Here is a 20,800-nt window from a genome sequence, read left to right as displayed (position 1 = left end):
GTATAGAAGCCAGTGTGTGTGTGTGTCATGTCATACTTGATTTCTCATTAATTTTCAAAATAAGAGGAGTCATAAAAGTCAAAATGCATTTATCCAGATAGAATAGTTTGATTACTGTCTACCCATTACGAATTTAGTGACGGGTGTGCAAGAGGATTGGGAGGAGAGGATGGGTGCTGTGAAACCTTTTAAGTGTAGTGAGTGTTGAGATCACCTAGCCTAGAGCCAAGTGCATAAAATTTATCATAAAAGCAAAAATATTGATTCAATTTTAAATTTAAATCGTTTCTGAATTAAGCCATTTTCTGTTATATCACCAACATTTTTGATAAAAAAACAAACCTCTTTAATCAACTGAGACTTTAAGTTAAGAAATCAACAAATATTTTTCCAGTTTTGATGTCTATACATTTCATTTTATACTTTCAGTACACAGACTAATAACAATATTAGGTTATACTGTTGTTGCTATGCAACATGACATAAATACCATTGTTGGAACATAGTGTTAACAAAAATGCACTGGCTTTTGTATATGTTAGAAGTTGTTAATCCAACTGATTTTTACCAATAATTATTCAATGAATTAATCATGAATGATCTTAATTTTGATTAGCTCACAAAGGAATTTACTGACGTTTTACTGCCTCATCTGTACTTTTCTGCCTTTTTGTTGGTCAAGCTTGATTTTGCTAAATGTATTTAATTCAGTTAGCTATTAAATGTGAGGTTAAGGTATACTATGGGGTGGGGGTGGTAGTACTCGCTCATCATTTTTGACAAGTTACATGCTATTATGTATATAATTTATACATTCAGACACACACAAACACAATAACCATTAAATTTAACAAGCCTGCAGTGAGAGCACATTGTATTGTTAATACCTTATCTGTACATAGAAATTTGTTATTAAAATGATGACATAAACATTTCAGAATCAAGGAGGAATAACAGGAAGGAGACATAGTCAACAGAGTAGAGACAAAGGGAAAAAAATATTTACATCTTCTTTTAGCAAGGATGTCAAGCTCCATTCATCAGAAAATGCATGGAAACCTTCTCGAAAAGCTGAAGAACCTGAAACTCATGAAGAGAAAAATACCCAGGTGATATTTTAAGCTAACTTCTAAGCTTTTATCCATAAGTTGTTGGTTTTGAAGAATTTATACACTTTAATATGAGCCAAATTGCAAAGTTTGCATATTTTCTTCCATTTACACAAGCTATTTTTAGATGTTATATTGGTATATGTGGTCCTCCGGTGGAACAGTGATAAATCTTTGGATTTACAACGTTAAAATCAGGGGTTTGTTTCCCCTCACTGGATACAGCAGGTAGCCCAGTATGGCTTTGCTATAAGAACACACACAAGGTTTGATATATGTGTAGGAATAAAATTGCCAATGTTTAGGCTAAAAGATGTAAAATGAAGATGAAATTCAGCTTTTAATGTCTTTATGGGTGAATTTTTTTACTCTATATGTATCAAAATTAATTTAAAATTTATAGCATCAATACAAGATTTATGATTACCTTTGTGGTCCCTCATTGGGTACACTCTACCTCAGTTATAAAATTTCATCATTGAATTAAAAAAATATATAGGATATACATTTGTACTAATACTTCCACACATTAAAAATATTCTAGAGTTGAAATAAATTTTATACTTCAAAACTGAAAAACAAGTTCACAACCTTTAATTTGGGTTGATTTGACACATTATGAACAAACTCATCAGAGTTTGTGTATTTCCTGAATTTCATAAGTAATCATAATTGATTTTATTTGTTAGCCAAAGTAAAAGCCTATTATTTTTGGACATTCTTCAAGTAGCCTAAATTTAAAGTCAAATTACATAAAAATTAGAATAACATAAATTTATTTTGTAAAATAAAACTTTTGATAGTTATAACTTTATCTTACAAAATTGAAAAACCATTAGGGAATTAGTAAGAATAAAACTGTGAAATCTATTTAGATTATATCTATTATTGTGTTAACAAGTAACAGTAATGCTTAACTTCACACTGTAATTATATATTCAATATTTTCTATTTTACATGAAAGAAGTGACTATATAACTATAGTCTATAATTATATACTATTTTGGATTAATCAGTGTTGATCATTTAATCCTAAAGTAATCTAAGTAAATCAAAGTAACATTAATATGTTCTGTAAATGATTAGATCAGTTGTGTTATAATCCAGTGATTTCAAAGCTTAAATCTTTATTTCTAGTAATGTAATTGGTATGAAATTTAAAACAGCTATAATAAATTTCAAATTTTTAAATTCAAATTAATTATAATTATTTATTATCATACTTATGAAAATAATTATAGCAATTGTAAACGGGTGCATATTTTCAATTTTCTTTTTAAATGTTCTTATTTATGCAGTCATCAGTGTCTCGAGACCACCCTTTGGAAGGTCTTGGACTTGACCCTCTGGGTCTTGATGTTTTATAGTTCTCAAAATGAGACAGTCTAAATTTAAAAGTTTTAACAGTATTTAGACTTACCCAGGATTATGAAGTGCTAAATATCAATTATGCAGCAGTTCATATGAGGCACGGTGTAGCATCAAAGATGTTTTACTACTAAAACCCACTTAGTACTACACTTTTGCAGTGATGTTTGTAGCACCTCCCTTATTTTTCCTTACGTCACCAACTGCTGTATTACCTGTATGACAATCCATGGCTGTAACACTCACTATTCAAAACTAATTGCTACTATATGTTGCATTACACCTAGGCTTACTACAAGATTGTATGAACTTCATCTTGTGCACATATTTATGTTAAACGTTAACGATTATCCATGATATTCAACATGTGTAATAGATCTATTGTGATCCTGTTCCGCTTCAGAGATAACAAGTTTAAGAAAAAACTTTCAAAAAAGGAAGTAAATGTAGGGATGGCAAATATCAACCCTTTAAAAAATATTACAAACAAGATAGTAGGGATGGCATTTACTTCATCCCTACATAATAGAACAGGCACACAATGTAGTAGAATTTTAACAGACAAAAATAGGATAAATTAAACTCAATTGTGATTTAATATGAATAATTATATATGAGCAGCTGAAAGAAATTCAGACTTTTTCAGACATTGCCAGAACATGTGACTCAGTTATAGATAGATACTGTTATGATAGAAAATGCTGTATAGTATTGTAAAGTTCTGATGACCTTTTGAGGAGACATTTAAAATACCATTTTGATGAACAATCCATGCCATCCCCACATAGATGCTACTACTACTACATACCTGATAAAGAATTTACAACAACAGTTTTTATTTTGTTTTATTTGCTAACCTTTTTTATTTATTTTTTATTCATTCTTTTTTCTATGGGGTTAATGTGTAAAAGATTTGTGGTTAAGATGTTAATAAAGTTTGTTTGACGTACGTGTTTTTTATTCTTCTTGCTTTATTTTTCATTGTCTAATTTATTACAAGGTATTGAACACTGAGGTCTTGACTACAACACTGAAAGTCATACCACCTACACATAGATTCAGAATGGGGTACATGTGTCCCCTAAATATCAATACAACCCCAGCATTTAGCTGACAACAATTTTTAATTTACTTTTTTTTTCTATGCAGTACACTGATTTTGCCAGCAACAATGAACAAAGACTACAGTTTTAGGGCCAGTTCTAAAAATTACACAGTTATTAATTTTTTTGTGTATATGTATAATGTGTATACTGGTTATTATCTGAAACGTTCCTATTATTTTGTACTATGCAGCCTATTGCATTTTCAATTATTTTAAACAGAAACTCTATGAAAAACATCTTTCTCACAATAATTCTAACTTATAAACAATGAAAAACCAATTATTTAACAAGTCTCTGGTATAAAAGCTGTGTTATAAACAATCATAACTTCAAATAATTTTGTACAGTCTAGACACATTGTTAGAGTGTCTTTAAAAATCTAAGCATGGAACCTAACATAAAAGCATTTAATATGCATTCATATTGTTCTTTTAGCTTAGAAATAATCTTGTTAATAAATGTTCTTGGCTTAGGTCTTAACTGGATTGCATGTAGACTGCAGCTGTATTGATTTCAGAAAACTGCAAAAAAGTTTTTATGGTAATTAATAGCCCAATCAAGTAAAATGCTGACATCTAACGTTTCTCTCTAACACTATATGGTAGTGTAAAAACATTTAGTTGTTTTTGTATTAATTTCTTAAAAAATGAAGTGGTGAATCAAGACCCTCTAGATCTGTGCCTACTTATACAACATTAAACAATACAGTTAGTGAATTCTGAAAGATGGGATAGGGGCCTGGACTAGACTCTTCCACCTGCATGTAGAACATTAAAGAATACAGTTGTGTACTTATGAATTAGAAGCCTATCACAATATAAAAAAAAATATATATTTACACTTTATCTTACACTTATGTTGCCACAGAGTTGGCAGTGAGTGCTGCCAACCTGTTGCCTTCCCTCTGGTGTCTAGTTCAAGATTGTTGGAGTAATCTAAAACTGTAATGATTGGAAACCCTAATTTTGATTAGTTTAATATTTTAGTGTCATTAATCAATTAATCATAATTACAAATAAACAGTTAGTTTACAATACACAAGTTGATGTAATTACTTTTCATACATAATTAATTAAATCATCCAGCTCCGAAAATAACCTTCTCAACTTTAATTGTTGTTTCAAAATATTTTAAACATAATGGAAAAGTGTTGTTATAATAATTAAACTAATTATAAAAAGAAAATGGAATAAGTAATATCGTACAAGTCACACCATTTGTTTGCCATTTGGATCCACACAACTTATCATTATGCAAAACATTAATATTCTCGTTATTGTGTGTTATGTAAATACATATCCAATATCAGAAAATAGTAGATATTAAAAATTAATTAAAATTCAAAAACAAATGCAAATATTGAGTTATTTGGAAAACAATTCTGGCTTTATAGCCTTTTGATAATTTAATTTTCTTATTGTTGTTGAGAGATTTATGTGTATGAATGCTTAAGCCTTATTTTTGTATATTTGCTTTGTCTTGTAAGATCTGTATGCCAGTTTATTAAGCAATCTGATCTTTTAAGTAATAATTCATTAATTTTATTGCACATTAATAGAATTTATGTTTATGATATGATCTTAGGAACTGTACAGAAAAGTGCAAGGTATCCTGAACAGACTGACTCCACAGAAGTTTCAAACTCTGGTCAATCAAGTGAAAGAACTTCCTATTGATAATAAAGAACGATTGAAGGGTGTTATGAATCTAGTCTTCAAAAAGGCTGTTGAGGAGCCTAACTTTAGTGTACCTTATGCAAACATGTGTAAGACTCTAGCCATGGTAAGTAACAACTAAATTTTCTTCAACACATAGTTGTTATCTTTTTAAGTACTATAGTTATTGTTTTGTGCATTAAAAATTATTGTTCACTTGTATACCAATATATATAAATTGTTAACACTACAAGACTAGCTGCTACATTGTATTAAGACCCACAGTCTAAAAAAACTGATCACTCTAGGCATTGAGCTAAGTTATGAAATATTATGTCCCAGGAGGCGGTGATTGGTAGAAATAAACTACTTGACTCTACCATGAAGTATGAAAAAAGATACAGCTGTATCTAAATTTTGCTGGTCACAAGGGCTAATCTGTTTGCATATCTAATTCGATAAGTGAGGCAGAAGATACAGCAATTTTTTCATGCAAATATGAAAATTTAGCTTCATCTCCTATGTCTTCGGGAATTGTACTATCACTATCAATCAATACTCTCATTTTAGCTGGAGTTAAAGAAAAGAATGCCTTTATTTTGGAAACTGTTACACGAAATCTATCTGGCCAATTCCCTAGAAGGACTGAATTCATCAGAATCTGATGAGCTTTATGGGTGGACACTTTCTGACTTTTGTTTCTTTTTCCTATTTTGTATAACTCAGTTAACTTTTCGACACACTCCCTGGGCATATCATCTTTCGTATTCCCTGGATAGCATGCCCTCCCTTCTGACAATACTTCTAGACAAAGTTTAATAGTTACACCTCCGACATTGCTTATATCCACTTCAGGAAGATTACATTGGACCAGAGACTGTGCTTGACAAATAGCTAGTGATTTAGCAGTAATCCAGACTTGATCTTGTTCATTCAAGGTGTAAATAATGGTGCCTTGGGGGATGTAAATGACAACCTCATTTCATTATTCAGTTCATTTGGTCTGCATGCATTAAGCTTGGACATTACAACAACTTCTACCTTGGATATATTGGACAAGCAAATGATTTTAGCAGCATTATCCTCCCATTGAACCTTGTGTGCTTTGGCTTCCAGTTTTTGCTTTGAATTTTTTCACCAACTTTTTCATTCAACAGATTGGCATCTGTTAGTGCCTACGATCCCATCTCTAAATGTTATGGCCTTGTTTATGTCCATTTCCGTAGTTATGTCGTTTTCGTCTTCCACAAATGAGTTGAATGCCAAAGTGAAATATGAAAAGTGGGTATCCAGTCTCCCTCTACCAGTTTGAGCCTCTATATAAATCCACTTCTTGACATGGAAAATGTGCCCATCAGTGGAAGACTGCATTCCATCATCGAGATGGTATATATATGGGATCAGATCCTGTGAGGCAAAGTATGTAGCATTGTCACTTTGAAGAATCACTCTATGGATATTAAGACAATTTGTTCAAACATCTTGTAGAATCTTTTTCAGTACAGCTGCAACTTGTACATTTTCTTGTCCTATGTATGTTTTCCCCACATAATCAATGAATTTGTACTGAAATCCAGGAACACCCTCATTGGCACAGTCCCAACTGACCCTCATTGAACCAACCAAAGTACTCCACTTCACCTTCCCTGTACTTCATGAGTAACACCTTCTGCTCATGGTCAAGCACAATAAGCATCATTGATGAATCAATCTTCATTTCTTCTTTAACTTTGTTGATCGTATCAAATTGAACTTTTGCTCTAAGTCTATGGGCCATATACCATAATGTCGTATTTTTGTACAATCGGTATGGATGACAACATTGATTTTACTTCCTTTGTTGTATCAAGATCATCCACTAGTAATGAGGCAGCTTACACCAAGATTGGCCTAACTGAAGTGTAGAAAAAATTGATGCATTTGCTACACTTAACACAATAGCTGTGGTTGTAAACATGATCACATCGTCCATCTAGTGCGAACATACAGCAGTGGGTCTGATCATCAGACGATAAACTCAAATGCTTGTATGTGTACTCAAATGTCAGAAATGACATTATTTCTTTCCATCTCTGTAAGATTTTCTTGACGCTTGTTTGAATATCATTTTCTGCAATTTCTTCAGGATACTTCATGTTGTTTAATCTTACCATCATGGACTCGAATACTGAACTGACATATCTTAATCGGATATAGTAGGTTGACAAACCAGCTTTTGTTTTGCCTCTTTTTGTTAGCAGCTTAATCAAATCATGAATTGTATGCACCCTAACCTGTTTGTGCTTATCAAAGTAATTCTTTTACACTTTGTGAAGGTCTTCAATACTCCATCCACCACATTCATAAACTGGCATATCTGAAAATATGTGGTTGTCAATCCTTACATTTCCTTGTTTGACCAGGCTTTACTTGGAAGGCTTCATTGAATGAATGTAATTGCTGTTGCAATCCTCTGGCTATCCACACGGAAAGCATAATTGTATTTTGGCAGATCTGTTCCATACTCCAGAGTAGCAAATATCTTTTTCAAGGATGAAAACTTCACTTTTCCCATTGAGTGCTTTTGAATGGGTATAAGCTGTTTTTGTTGGTCTGGTAGGCTATTTAACCCTCATGCTCTGGGTACCCTTTACTGCTCATGACACAAGGTTTTAGTGTCTTACATTCAAAATTTTATTAAACTACTTTTATATGTTATACCAATTAGAATAGCATAAAATCTTAGCTTATAATCCATATTTTAATAGTACACAAGTTTTAAGTTTTTAATTCTGCAAGGAAATATATAAAAAATCCTGAATTTCCACTAGTGTGACCCACGTGACACATTTTGTCTTAACATGTCATCATCCCTATTTTATCCATCACCCCTTTGAAAATGTACAAAGGGAAACGTAAAATACTCTCAATAAAATCGTTATTGCTCAAACAAACCATAATTTTTATAGCCTTCAATTTTGTTTGGCTATAGAGCTATCAAATAGAAAATCAGACCCCTCCTGCCACACCCACCTGTCACATCCTCTCTTTTGGAATTCGTTGATAGCCAATAGATAGTCAATTTCATTCAGAGTAGTAACATCGTTCCTGTGGAAAGTTAACAACTAGCTTGGATGAATTTGTAATGACTCTTGTCGCATAGTTAGAAAGCCAGAAAAATTTTGAGGGGTTAGGGAATTTTTCTACTTTTAGCATGTTATTAGTCTATATTCTTTGGTGCTTTATTTAATTAAATAAAAATTATTAAGTGCATTATTAGAATTACTATAAAAAATCTGGCTTAACTCTCCCCAACAATCGAGGGCAAGAAAAAAGAAGATTGGGTAAGTACATTATTTCTTATTTTTCATATGTATTCTTTATTTATTATTCTAAAAGTATTTCAAAGTATCTTTTTAAGTTATTTAAGACTAGATTAGGTAAAATAAGTAATAATAATAATATAATTAAAATGAATGTAGTTTCATGTTACAATTTGAAGTCATTCTAGAAAGAAAAAAGGTTAATTTAGATTTATTTTGTTTTTTTGGTGGTTACGAGGTCGATCGAATTGAGGTCAGTCCTTCTCGTTACTCTTTTTGCTCCACTTTTGGTATCATTTCTTTGCTTCCAACTAATATGATTTGGTTTATTCGAGCATGAATCCAAAGGTAAGCAGCTACAAACGCCACAGGCGAAGCAGTCTCGTTTCGTTCTATGTTTATGTTCCTGGCAAGGCATTTTACAGATTTCACTTATGAGTATATTTCTTCAATCAGAAGAAGAAGCTTTTTTAGATTGTATTATTGGATTATGGTTATGTAGTCTGGTGCCTCCAATCCGTTTTTTGGCTCTGATGTTTTTTTCCTAAATTTGGGTTGGTTTTTTGTGACCTGGGGTCTTAAAAGAAAAATATCTTTTTTATATAACTTGTATGAAACCATTATTATCTGTTTTTTTAATGTTAATGTATATTAGTTAATGTGATATTCTAAGCTTGGAAGTCCTCCTGGATGTTCATGGTAAGCTAGAGGTCTTATAATACTAACATTTTGGCATGATACTTACAGTGGGCAGAGCATAGATAGATGATCGTATAGCTTTATGTTTAACAAAAAGATAAACAAACTAAACTAAGTCTATGAAATAATTTTAACGTATCACTCTCTCGTTTGTTTTAATTATGTTAATGGTGAATTAGTTAATTCTTGTTTAATTATTGTGCAAGATAATAAATATTATTCCTCTATTTCTTAAAACCTGTTAACTATTTTGAATTTGTGGTTCTGCATTCATAATGTGCCAATGTTAAACTTTACTATATTCACAACTTATTAACAAAATTAGTAAAAAACAAAAGTAAGGTTTTCAACAATAGTTTTAGAGTTTAGTATGTACTTTAATAAAGTATAATATTTCTAAGATAACTGTATGGAAAATATAAGACATATCTTTGAATTTCAGGTATACATTTATCATCTTTAAACTTAATGATAAAAGTTCTAAAGTGTATGTGTGTAATATGTACACATTTCATATTAATCCTTTCCCTTTGAGTGAAGTGCTATTCAACTGCTTTTTGTGTGTGTTTACAGGCTCAGCATTTCCTTGCAAAAAACTTGTTATTGAGTTATTGACAAAAATACCCTTATGAACAGTATGACTTTTCTTTCCTAATTTCAAAAATTTAATTACAAATGATATAAAAACAGACTTGATGGTTTAATTTGGTACTTACCAGTTCAATAGCTTATTTCAACATTATCTTAAAATTGACCTACACTGTAAACTTTGTTAAAGTAAAGATACTAAACATTTTTTTATTCTAAGCACCAGAATATTGTAACTTTATAATTATTGTTAATTTAAATTAAAAACTCAAGACATATTAATTTTTCTTTAAGCAATCTGAAATTTAATTATAGGACAAAATTATTTGTAGTTCTTATTACTTCCCAAACTATTTCTAGCTGTATAAGCTTATCAGTTCTGCCAAGGAAAAGTTGCATTAAAGTGTAACATATTTCTTGTTTTATTTGAATAGTGAAATTAGCAAACTTATTTTAAGTAATTGAAATTAATTGCTGGTAATTCTGCTTCTGGCATATACCCATGATTAAATTATGTTTCTAATTTAGTGATCTAACTTTTAAGTATTCAAGTGAAGTGATAAATAAAAAAGTATTATTGTAAAAAATTCAGTAAGTTTTCATATTGACTTCACTTTTTTTCTGAGAGAAACTGAAACTTAGAAAATTACAATAAGCTGATGATTTATTGTCGCAATGTTGTTTTTTGCATTAACAAAATAAAAATGCTCCAAGATAATATGTAGTTTTACAATAAAAAGAAATATGGAAATGTTGTTAAAAAGATAACAGTATTAAAATCAATAAAATCTAAATGTTTTAGCTGGTTGCAGCCAGCATCTTTAGGAAAATGTTCCATATATACACAGTTACATTGATATTTAAAATGTTACCCTCCTCATACTTACAAAAGCAGTGAATTTTAATAACTTTATGCCTTCAATAATGTTGCTATATGTGTTTTTACTACTATTTTAGCATGAAATTTCAATTTACATCTAATAAGTAGTTCTGATACTTCAATTTAATGACAACCTTTATCAGTAAACATGTTGCTTTCAATACCTTTAAAGACTTGCATGAACCATAAAGGATAAGACAGTGCTAATAATTTTCAAAATTTCCAACTGTTTGTGAAAACAGTGGTTTTGTGTTTAACTCTCTCAACACTTTGACTGATCACATGATTTCTTTGTACTCATTTAAAATCTTTATCGATTTAATACTTCTGACTTTCAATATAGTGTCACAAAATTTGTCAGTCTTTCAGTTAACATTATGTCTTTCACATACAAAAAATCGTATTTTTAGTGACGTATTTCTAATAAACTAAAATAATGATTTATCCATGAATATATTGAGTATTTGTTTTAAATAGTCTGTGTGCAAAGTAAGATTAAGATTAAAAATACCTTTCTTCATCTCAAAAATCTCAAATTTCCTTTGTGCAATCTCTAAAACCTCCTAGATACATTTCAAACGTTTTTTTTTTCAGTAAAACTTTATATGTTATGTTATTTTCTCTACCTTATCTCTATATGGGATCAGTCAATTTGACGGACCTTGTAACCACCAAACAAATAGATTTAAATTACCATTTTTTTTCTTTTGGGAATGAGTTGAAATTGGTAACATGATACTACATTTGTTTATCCTAAATAGCTTTAAGCTCATAACAGTATACATCTATTTATAATTGATCTTTATTGTTTTATTGCCCCTTTGATTGCCCTTTGAACTGTGTCTAACTACTGTTCGCACCATTGTGAGTTGTAAATCACTGAGGGAATGTGCACCTTCCTATTTTTACATTTTAATTACTTTTATAATAATAATTAAAGAATAAACATGACAAACAAGAAATAAAGTACTTATCCAATCTTCTTTTTTCTTGCTGTTGATTGTCGATGATAGTTAACCCTACTTTTTTTAGAGTAATGGTAGTAATGTACTAAATTATTTTAATTTAATTAGATAATGCACCAAAGAACATAGACTAATAACATGCAAAAAGTAGATACTTTTCCCTAAATCTCAAAATTTTTCTGACTATGCAACAAGAGCCATTACAAATTCATCCAGGCTAGTTGTTAACATTCTTATGAGCACGAATTTTGTACTCTGAGTGAAATTAACAATATTCTGTTCAGAATACAACGTTATACAATACGTCATTTGATAGATGAAAACCATGACTTTCTATTGGTTATAGGTAATATATAATTTAATGTAAGAGAGAACTATTAACAAATCCCGAATAAGAGGATGTGACAGATGGGTGTGGTAGGTCGGTCTGATTTTCTATTTGATAGCTCTGTAACCAAACAGAATTGAAGGCTATAAAAATGATGATTTGTCTGAGCAATGACATTTAACCCCTTCCATACGATGACTCCAATGTTGACATCATGGGAAGTCTTGATTATTCATGCAATGATGCCACAGTTGGAGTCATCATGCTAAGTTTGTGTTTAAGAAGGAAAATTTTCCATTATGCTTATTACAGCATTATTGAATGTTTTTGTGCTTTTTAATCTAAATGACGTCATTTTTATTGACCAATCGGAAACTTTCACAAAATAAGTGATCCGTAATTAATTGAAGTAATAATGGGGTGGTGTCAGTTGCATGCGGGTGTTGACTGAATGGTAACTAGCTATAAATACGTCTCATTTTCCCTACATTGTTTTAGTAAAATAATATAAAAATGTCAAGTGATGAAGGTATGAGTGACAGTGGTAATGAATATGTACCAGATGAAAGTGATATGGAGTTTGATAGCAATGATTATTTACATTGCAGTGACAATTTTTAATTTCAAGACTTGCCTCAACTGAATGAAATGGCTGGAGTATGGAAACGTGTTCCTAATGTGTTTTATGATGCTTAGCTCCAACTGGAGCTGCCATTAGTGCATAATTTTAGTGGGATCAACCTCACATATGGCTTTTCAGATAACATGAGTGTTTTAGTGTGTGAAAAGGTTTATTATGAGTGAAATTATAAACTGTATTGCTTTTTGTATAAATGATAAAGCAAAGGATTTTTTTTACTTTAATCCACAAGCTACTTGAATTGTAAATAGTATCCGGGGGAAAGACGTCACTAAAACTGATATATTTATGTTTCTTGTTATTTATTTTTATACTGGAATATGTAAATATAGCGATATGAACCAGGCATTCATTTTTTTTGTGCTGCCATAATGAGTAGAGACAGGTACATGTCAGTTATGAAATTTTAAACTTTACCAAAGTAATTGATGTAAAAAAAATGTACCTTCTACATGCTTGGATGCTTTTTGTGAGCTTTTGAGAAAAATTTCGATGAAAAATGTGGATACAGGAGATCATATTTCAATTGATTAGGCATTAGTTTTATGGAAAGGATGGCTAAGCTTTCACCAATTCATAAAAACTAAAGGCACAAGATTTGGCATCAAATTATTTGTCATGTGCAACAGTGAAAAGAATTGGTGTGGATACAACCATAACTTTAGGGTGTACTATGGGAAAGACCCCAACACCCAATATTCTTTGCCTGATGAAGGTGTAAATAAACTTGCATCTAGTGAAAAAATAGTTGTCCATTTATTAAAATCTGTTCTTGGACAGGGGCATCATGTAATCATGGACAACTGGTATGCAAGTACTTGATTGGCACACTTTTTGGAGACTCAAAATATGACGATGACGGCAACAATTCGCACAAGTAGAGGAGTCCCAAAAGAGCTTGCTAATCAGCATCTGGAGTGTTATTACGTGGCTTTTGTTCGTAAAGACAATGCTCTGATAGTGAAAGGGGAAGACCGAAGAGCAGTATATGATAACCACGAAATATTCAACTGGTTTTGTTGAAAAAGATGTAACTTACTTTGGGGGGACCAGAAAATTTTACAAAAAAACCATACCACATAGAAAAGTATAATGAATACAAAAAGCAGATAAAGCAGATCAGTTGCTGGAGCCTTTTGACCCAAGTTGTAAATCCTATGCATGGTTCAAGAAGGTAGGCCTACACTTGCTGATGCATATGCTGCTAAATAGTTTTCCTGTTTACAAAAGTAGCATAAATGAAAAATTTACTTTCAAGCAGTATATCATAAAGGTCATACAGCAACTGGTGGAAATGCATAATTCAGAAGGAATTGCTACTCAAGGAAAAATTCATTACCAACAATCCTCGTACAGGTTACAAGTGAAAGTTTGAAAAAGCTGTCCATGCTTTAGTTCCAATTCCACCGTTGACTGGTAGTTTAAATATGCATTCAAAAACGTGATGCAGTGTGTGTTATCTAAAATGGAAGGAAACAAGAAAGTGTTGCAACAGATGCTCTGAAAAACCATGCATATGCAGTACAGAACACTTTGAAATATGGCATAATAAATAGGATTCTTCTAATTACGTAAGTTTACTTCAATAAATTTATATATTCATATATTTTTAAAAGAGGACACATTATAATAGTAATATGTTTATAAACATGTTTATAAAGACAAAACATATAAAAATTAATGATTTTATTGGTAAGTAAGTAAAAGTCTTTTGTGCTACATATGGCAATTTTTTGCAATTCATACTGAAAGGGAGAAGTTGATACATTTTGAACGGGTAGTGGATAAAATAGAGAAGAGAATATACGTAGAGAAAATGTCACACTAGGGGAATTTAGGATTTTTTTTATATTACTTTATAGATTTAAGAACTTAAACTTCTATACTATTAAAATATGTATTATTAGCTAAGATTTTATGCTATACTAATTGGTATTACATAAACAAAAAGTAGATTAATAAAATTTTTAATGTAAGACACTAAAACTTTGTATCATGTGCAGTAAAGGATACCCATGGCAATAGGGTTAATAGGCTGATTTTTATTTCCAAAAATATAGTAAAAACAGTATAACAGTAATACTATGTAATAGTTTAATTAGTAACAAATATTTGGTATGTCTGTGGAGAGTAAACATTCTTTTTTTTTTTTACTAGATGCAAGTGCCTGCAGGTGATGGCTCAAGTCAGTGTGTGAAATTTAGTAAGTTATTATTAACTAAATGTCAACAGGAGTTTGAAAAAGATATTAATGATGAAATAAACAAAGAAGGAAGACTGAAACAAATAGAAGAGGCAGAAACAGTAAGAGATTCATAATATTCAAGTAGCATATAAATTTTCGATCACAAGTTTCATACTAAACATGAGCACTTTAGATATAATAACTATCTACTTTTTTGTTATACAATTGCTTTGATATTTTCTTAATAGCTATCACATTAAATGTCCTAGTTGTCTCATGATCTACTACTATCTTTGAGTATACATTGTATTAACACCAAAGATTTTAAGAATATATTTTAAACATATAAATTTATTTATTTATGTTTGCTTTATACAAATCCAAGTGTCACAAACAATTTATGTATGAATCAGATTTTCACAAAACATGGTTTATTGTTTCATTTTTAAAGATTATTATAACACAACTCTTTACCTCTCTTGCTACAGGTTTGGTTAAATTGACCGAATTTGTGGCTCCAAATTGATCTTTATAGTTTCCATACTATAACTTCTAATGTTTTGTGTATCTTCACAAAATTTTGCAAATCTTCAGTAATTATGGAGTCATTTGTAGACAAAAAATCAGAAATTTTAAAATATTTTCGCTAAAAATTTCTACATGAATATATGGAGTTAGTGTTGACTGCTCCAAGTGCAAAGTGATTTTCATGTTACGATTAAAAACACTTTTATTCATCTGAAAAACCTCAAATTTTATTTTTATTTCTAAAACCTCCTGAATAAATTTTGAACTTTTTTCAATACTGTTTTTTATTTTATCTGTTATTTTCTCTAACCTAACTCTATACGAGGTAGTTCAATTTGACTGACCTCCTAACCACCAAAAAACATTTGAAAAAAAATCTAAATTACAATTTTTTCTTTATAGTGAAAGAGTTAAAACTAAAATTACAAAATATTACCAAATTCCACCCATTAATTCATTTTATTGCTGTTCATAGCAGCTATCCTTGATTATAAACAGTGTTTAAGAATATTAAAATTTACAGATGAACCTAATATGAAATTTTAAACTAATTTTATTTACATGATCTCCATCTTTTTGTTTGGTAACTGTGATTTTACGTAGCTTTTATTTTACATAAGGGGGAGTGGAATCGGTTGAAATTATAAACCAAATTCCTTAATCCTGTGACTACTTGCTTTTTATATTGCAAGTAGGTAATGTCATTCTTGTCATATTTCATTCTAAAAATAAAACTAGTGGTGGAAATTGTTTGAAATTTGACAAGAACCTTCCTAAAAGTATGTAGTTTCAAAAAAATAAACATTTAATTTTGATTTTTTCTACTATTTCTAAAAAATTCTTTACTTAATATAATTATTTGCACTTAGACTCTGAATAGTTCATCTGCAAGGTGATTTTCATGTTGAGGATAAAAATGCTATTTATTATTTTACAGTTTTCACAATTCTCTTGCATAATCTCTAGAACCTGCTAAATGAATATCAATAGTTTTAGGGATAAATGTTTATATTTTATTTTCCATTTTCTCCACTGTATTACTAATTCTAACTATTACCATCAATGTACAGTGCAATTAAAGTTGAGATTTCTAACTGCTAACTTGTTACATGAGAACAAAAACTGGAGTTTTAATTATTGTTTTAGAGGTTTCTTCTGAAGTAAAAGAATAAAAACTTTGATAATATAAAACTTTGAATTATAATGTACTTGATAATAATTCTTTCATCAAAATACATTAATAGTAAAGTAGTTTAATTAAATTTTTAATGTAATACAGTAGTATGTGTATAAAGGAATTTAATAATGTAACCAGTTAGCATAGGGTTAAACAATGCAAGAATATGTTTTAACGAATGCATTTTTTCTCAAGTCTGTTAACTATCGTAGAAGTTTTATTGTATGTATTTTGCTGTATTGGTTATAATGTGATTATTGTGTCATGATTGGTTGTTCTTAGCCATTTTAAATTGTTATGATGCCATCTCATTCTTTCGAACCAGGATTTCAAGGAGGTAGGTTGTGTGTTTAGTCTGCTCGAAACTTCATATAATTGTTTAGACTGAAATACAGCTTAGTTACTAAGCTTGATAAATTATATTGGAATTCTATGGTATTGATATATTGATTGATGATTTTTGGTTATTTAACTTTATATATATAGAATCTAAAAAAAATTATCTTTTTTTTGTATCCTCCGCGTGCAAAAATTTAAAAGGCTTAGCAACCTACGTCAAGCAGGAACCGAGTACAAAGGTCATAACTGGAAGAGATAATTGTTTGCTTTATTTCTTTATTTACTGTTCTATGTTTTAAGAAAAATAAGTTGAAGAACTTATTTCTAAATAGCAATAATCTATATACGTATATAATGTATGATAATTGAAATGTGACTGTATTTTACAAAGTACTAGTCTACTAAAACACAGCCAAGACAGGTTACTTTGTAAAAACCAAAGGTCAGTTTTATATTATTGGATACGGTAACACAAGTGCATGTATTGTTAGCCAGGCATGGCTGAATGGTCAATATAATAAAAGGAATTATATATATATATATATAATGTTGTGAGATTTAAGCTATCTAGTCTAAACATTTATGTTTTCGTGTTATAACTTGTGTTCATTCTAGAATGAAAGAGGCGTAATTTATATTTATTTCTTAATTTTTATGGCGGTTACGAGATCGGTCAAATCTACCGAACCTATACAGAAATTCATTACTGGAAATAACAGATAAAATATAAAGTTTTTTTAAGAAACGTTTGATAACTATCTGGACATTAAAAAGATTTTGCATGTGATTTTTTTTTTAATCTTAAAATGAAAATTAATTTGCATGATAGATAAGCAACATGCGAAAAGAAAAAATAGATATGAGGGAAACATTGCTTTGTGTACCTTAATACTTAATAAAAAAATGGTATTTTGCATATGAAAGCATTGTAATATTTACTGATAATCTGCCAAATTTCGTGGACATAGGCTTACTAATTTAAAAGTTATAGCATGAAAACTATAACAAGCACAAAATGGTTGAGTTCGGTCCCAGGGACAGATCTCATGCTGAAAGAGTTGAATTGATTAATGCCATGAAAGTAATCAAGTTATGTTTCTGATTATTACTATTTTTAATATTCCAACAATCGAATAATTGAAATTAATATTTCTTATTATCACTGTTTTTGATTATTCCAACTATACAAGTAATTGAAATATTCCCATTATGTTTGTTTGTGTTCACAAAGCTATACGATGGGCTGCCTGTGAACTACCCACTGCTAGTATTAAAACCCAATTTCTAACATTATTATGATAATGTTTTTTAGCATTTCATAAAAATAACCAATTAGTTTAATCTAATTAATTAGAAACTTCCACCAATTGCCTAGTATGTAAGACATTATTAATTGTTTCACCATACCATTAGATTTGATTTGAAGAATGCTTAAGTGTGCTGGTTTAGCATGCCTTATTTGTTCTTTAGCAGCTGGATGAGTTCTAGTATTGAATTAGCTCCAGGCTAACAGCTAAGTTTGCGGAGGAGATGGTTGGACCCTTACCTAAATGTCTTTCTGTTTTTGCCTTGAAATGAACTTACTTGAATTTTGTATATCAAGATACTAATATTTTATTGAAATAATCACACATATAGGTTTACCTCATTCTGTAGTTGCTTTGCTATCTGAAAGATTATTTTGTATAATTTGGAAATATGATTATTTAGAGAAATCGTCCAATATTAAATATATGATATAAGCTGTTAGTCTATTAAGTATTTTTCAATAAATTTGATGAAGGAACTTTTTAGTAGTAAAATAAAGTTGGTAGAATTTGAGTATCCTGAAACTTAAAAAAAAATTTTATTGAACATTACTGTATAGATAGAGAACAATTTAAACTTGTATGTGAAATAAACTGATTTCATAACTTCATAAACTAATCTTAGGTAGTAAAATATAGAAAAATTAGGAAAGTAAAAACTTCGAAGTGAGTTTTAATTGTTAAAATCAATATGAAATTTTTTTGTAAGAAAACATTTTCACATGCCATTGTGACTAAAGAAGTAACTTAAACTTTAAAATATTTTGAAGTAAACTTGAAGTTTGCTGCTAAAATGTTATCAAATTACATTAATATTAATTTAAATGCACCTGCTTGAAAAAATAAGTCAAATGTTCTTGAACAATTGGTTTAATACATTTAAGATATTAAAATATATGATAAAAGGTAACAACTTTTATACTTTATAACTAAATCTTTCAACAGATTGTAATTAAAACTGAAGAAGCAGAAACATTTGTAAAATGTTAAGAAAAAAAGATATGTATATATTTATACGTATCTTATTTTTTTTTCATCTGACAAGAAAAAATTTCTAACTGGAACAGAGCAATTTTCTGGATTTCAAACATAATATTGATAAGAAATTAGCAGTTACACATAGTGATGGTTACATATATACATGTACAGTTATCAGATTTTTAAAGAAATATGTATGTCTTTGGTAAATTTGGTTTCCTAGATTTATTGTTTAGTACTATTGCAGAGTAGTACAGAAAATAACTATTTGCATAAAAGTTGTTTATATCATTTTTTTACCAGTTATGTTTAGATACCATTTGATAGAAAAGAAAAATGTAAGTTAAGAAAAAGTTTTTCTAAGACAGAAAATATTTCACTTGAGCTAAAACAACATCCATGAAAAATTAGAATTACTTGTTCTAAAGTTAATTGCAGACAGAAATAAATATACATTCATTTGGAACCAAATGGCAGTAAAAACATGTAAGTTAAGCACCAGACATTGTGATTAACATTGGTTGTCCTTCCTAATATTTTGTAATCCTGGCATGACTCAATTACTAACTTATAAATTAAAGTATCTAATTATTTAGTTTTCTATTAATAACATTTTCTGTCTTTGTTATTCTTTTTTCCTAGGATAAGAATAGTTGTTTTTTAATGCAAAGTGCAAAGTTTAGTTGATACGAGATGAAAAACTGTTCTTGATCAAAATGACTTGAACTGTCCTCTTGGAACTCTGTGGCCTTTTTCCTAGGCATGACAGAAAAGAGCAAAGTTTTCCACATGTTGGACTGTTTAATGGTTGTTTTGATTTCTTTGTATATGCAGACTGGATAACTTGCCAAGAGATTTTACATATTTATATATTCAGAATTAAATCTTATTTTCAATATTTTTGCTAAGATTCATGCAATTTGTTTAAATATTTCCATTGTAAGAAGGAAGAAATCAAAGGATATCAGCCCCCCAATCCAGAAAGATTAAGACAGAATATTATTTTTATCAAGTTGGATTGTTCCAAGATGATAATGTTCTGTAAAACCCTTGAGAAATTTTGCATTAAATTACTCAATTTATTGAGTTTGATCCAAGCCTAAAAGATATGTTCATCCCATATCTTATTGGAAGAAAAAAGTTGTGAAAACATTCTTAACATTAGGCTTACACTTTTATTCTTGCTGTACAGTAAGAGGAACAAAATATGGTGATGTATAGACCACAACAAACAGTATGCATGTGCTGAGGAATGAGTCAATTTTTCACTATAGTATAGCATAATTGTCATTTTGTGAAGATAGTGAAGATACATGTCTGTATGTGTAACTTGTATTTGATTACACAGGCCTACAATGGTTTAATTGTCTTGGAATTTTTATATGTTCTACAGTAATTCTTGTATGCTGAATCCAAAATGATGTCCATTTTTCTCCATCACGTACAGATTTTTCACAAAACTTTATATGTACTTTTACATAAGTGAATAATTTTCATTGAAATCAGGTCACATTTTGTTATGCTTAAAATGTTGACAACTACTGGCTAGAGATTTCTGTAGACCAATTGCAACATGAGAGTCTTATCAAGCATTCTAGAACCCATGAGAAACACATCACCAGTATATAAACAGTTAACAGGTCACA

The 20,800-nt window shown here is 29.9% G+C and overlaps 1 protein-coding gene across 3 annotated transcripts in view; it reads left to right on the top strand.

The window, feature by feature from the left end:
* The window catches only part of LOC106465951 (eukaryotic translation initiation factor 4 gamma 1-like), a 97,202-nt gene that overhangs the window by 35,385 nt on the left and 41,017 nt on the right, over positions 1–20,800 (top strand). For all 3 annotated transcript variants that reach the window (XM_022393920.1, XM_022393919.1, XM_013926198.2), the window contains exons 5-7: positions 939–1,109; positions 5,168–5,365; positions 14,798–14,944. In XM_022393920.1, coding sequence (XP_022249628.1) covers positions 939–1,109; positions 5,168–5,365; positions 14,798–14,944 — 516 coding nt within the window. The remainder of the gene's footprint in view (positions 1–938; positions 1,110–5,167; positions 5,366–14,797; positions 14,945–20,800) is intronic.

Source organism: Limulus polyphemus, unplaced genomic scaffold (assembly GCF_000517525.1).
Source record: "Limulus polyphemus unplaced genomic scaffold, Limulus_polyphemus-2.1.2 Scaffold2101, whole genome shotgun sequence".
Lineage (NCBI taxonomy): Eukaryota > Metazoa > Arthropoda > Merostomata > Xiphosura > Limulidae > Limulus > Limulus polyphemus.
Note: the sequence above shows the minus strand (reverse complement) of the source record. Positions and strands in the feature narration are given on the sequence as shown.